The 2,270-nt window shown below is 57.4% G+C and overlaps 1 protein-coding gene across 2 annotated transcripts in view; it reads left to right on the top strand.

Moving 5' to 3' along the window:
• Positions 1–2,270, top strand: part of PEX6 (peroxisomal biogenesis factor 6) — an 18,134-nt gene that overhangs the window by 12,815 nt on the left and 3,049 nt on the right. For both annotated transcript variants that reach the window (XM_011986740.1, XM_011986739.1), the window contains exons 9-16: positions 108–184; positions 302–434; positions 512–717; positions 854–915; positions 1,169–1,277; positions 1,591–1,707; positions 1,804–1,881; positions 2,027–2,190. In XM_011986740.1, the coding sequence (XP_011842130.1) occupies positions 108–184; positions 302–434; positions 512–717; positions 854–915; positions 1,169–1,277; positions 1,591–1,707; positions 1,804–1,881; positions 2,027–2,190 (946 nt within the window). The remainder of the gene's footprint in view (positions 1–107; positions 185–301; positions 435–511; positions 718–853; positions 916–1,168; positions 1,278–1,590; positions 1,708–1,803; positions 1,882–2,026; positions 2,191–2,270) is intronic.

The following is a 2,270-nucleotide window of genomic DNA, read 5'->3' as shown; positions in this document are numbered from 1 at the left end:
AGGCATCAACAGAGGGCCTCTGCTCCAACTGCTCCAACTGGGGGATGGTCCCTGAAGGTTCCTACCTACTGTGCCCTGCTCATGTGGCCTTTCCTGTGGTTCCCTAGGGCTTTGTGGTAGGGGATCTCTATGCTCTTCTGACCCACAGCAGCCGGGCAGCCTGCACCAGGATCAAGAACTTAGGGTAAGAGGAGTTGGGCCCAGGAAAGGCAGAAAGAGGAAATGGATGTAGATGGGTGGGTGGTGAGGAAGGGAATGGGATGTTGGTGGGGAGGAGGCCTCCCTGTGTTCTTCTTTGCAGTTTGGCAGGTGGCTTGACTGAGGAGGATGAGGGGGAGCTGTGTGCTGCTGGCTTTCCCCTCCTGGCTGAGGACTTTGGGCAGGCACTGGAGCTACAACAGACAGCTCACTCCCAGGCTGTTGGAGCCCCCAAGGTGGAGACCAAGTCCTTGGAGGTGGGACAGGAGTCCCTCCAAGAGCATATCCCAACCATGCACTTTCCATCTCCTAGATCCCCTCAGTGTCCTGGCATGATGTAGGTGGGCTGCAGGAGGTGAAGAAGGAGATCCTGGAGACCATTCAGCTCCCCTTGGAGCACCCTGAGCTACTGAGCCTGGGCCTAAGACGCTCAGGCCTTCTGCTCCATGGGCCCCCTGGCACCGGCAAGACCCTCCTGGCCAAGGCAGTAGCCACTGAGTGCAGCCTTACCTTCCTCAGGTGGCCAGGGGGCCTGGAAGGGATGGCGGGTGGATCAGGGGCTGCAGCATGCTGGGGAGCAGGAGGGGCTGCCCGAGAGGTCAGTTGTGTGTATGTACATCTGACGGGTCTCACCTTCTTACATCCTCTCACTCAGCGTGAAGGGGCCAGAGCTCATTAACATGTATGTGGGCCAAAGTGAGGAGAATGTGCGGGAAGGTGAGTGAGCAGGGAGGGGCAGGGCTTCCCATGCTTCCCAAATTCTGATGGCCCCCAAGCCACCCCCACTGCCAGGCTACTCATGGTCATTCCTAGTCCTCCTTTCCACAAGTCACGTTCCTGCCCAGCTGGGTCTAGTACCTGGGGTGCCAGTGCTGTATTGTCAGACCCCAGTTTCCCTCCCTGCTCTCGCCTAACTTCAACCCCCTGCAAGTCGAGCTTCACCCTCCTGTGGGCCCCAATCTCTCTTCAGTGTTTGCCAGGGCCAGGGCTGCAGCTCCATGCATTATCTTCTTTGATGAACTGGACTCTTTGGCCCCAAGCCGGGGGCGAAGTGGAGATTCTGGAGGAGTGATGGACAGGTGTTGGTCTGAGTGGGAATGGAGGCTGGGGGGTCCAGGGTGGGAAGGATATGAGAAAGCTCACAGCAGTCTTCAAGAGTCCAGAGATAGAAGTTCCTGCTGTTTCAGTTCTGAGGTAATATAATGGAAGCTGAAAGGGGCCATGAAATTGGGCAGGGGCCACTGAGGAGAATGGGGGCCTACCTGGAGGGGCACACTGGGCACAGCTGAGTGGAGGGCCCTGATGAGACTGCCTGTAAGGAGAGGTACCACAGGCAGGGGCAGAGTCTAAGGGGGACACCAAGGACTCTTGCCCTTGCTCCCTTCACTCCAGGGTGGTGTCTCAGCTCCTTGCCGAGCTGGATGGGCTGCACAGCACTCAGGATGTGTTTGTGATCGGAGCCACCAACAGACCAGATCTCCTGGACCCTGCCCTTCTGCGGCCTGGCAGGTGGTCCCCTTGTACTGCTTACCTCCACCTTCATTCTGTGCCTCCACCCCTCATGGCTGGGCCCCCTGAAACTTATACCTGCCTATCTCCCTAAAGATTTGACAAGCTGGTGTTTGTGGGGGCAAACGAGGACCGGGCCTCCCAGCTACGTGTTCTGAGTGCCATCACACGCAAGTATGCCCTGTTAAAAGAAGACTGCAAAGGGCTTGCGCCTTGGGATGCTTAGGGGATGCATGCAACATGCAGAATGAGCTGGTCAGCACTGGCTTTTGAGGGAGGAGGTGATGCCAACTCTGTTTCTTCCCGTATCCCACAACAGATTCAAGCTAGAGCCATCTGTGAGCCTGGTAAACGTGCTAGATTGCTGCCCTCCCCAGCTGACAGGTGCGGACCTCTACTCTCTCTGCTCTGATGCCATGACAGCTGCCCTCAAACGCAGGGTTCATGACCTGGAAGAAGGTGAGCCACTTGCCGGCCTGAGAGGTCAACCAGAAAGCCAGTGGGGAGCTGGGTGCACTTGAGTCCCAGCTACTTGAGAAGCTGAGGTAGGAGGATCGCTTGAG

Source organism: Mandrillus leucophaeus, unplaced genomic scaffold, assembly GCF_000951045.1.
Source record: "Mandrillus leucophaeus isolate KB7577 unplaced genomic scaffold, Mleu.le_1.0 Scaffold3, whole genome shotgun sequence".
NCBI classification, from domain to species: Eukaryota; Metazoa; Chordata; class Mammalia; order Primates; family Cercopithecidae; genus Mandrillus; species Mandrillus leucophaeus.
Note: the sequence above shows the minus strand (reverse complement) of the source record. Positions and strands in the feature narration are given on the sequence as shown.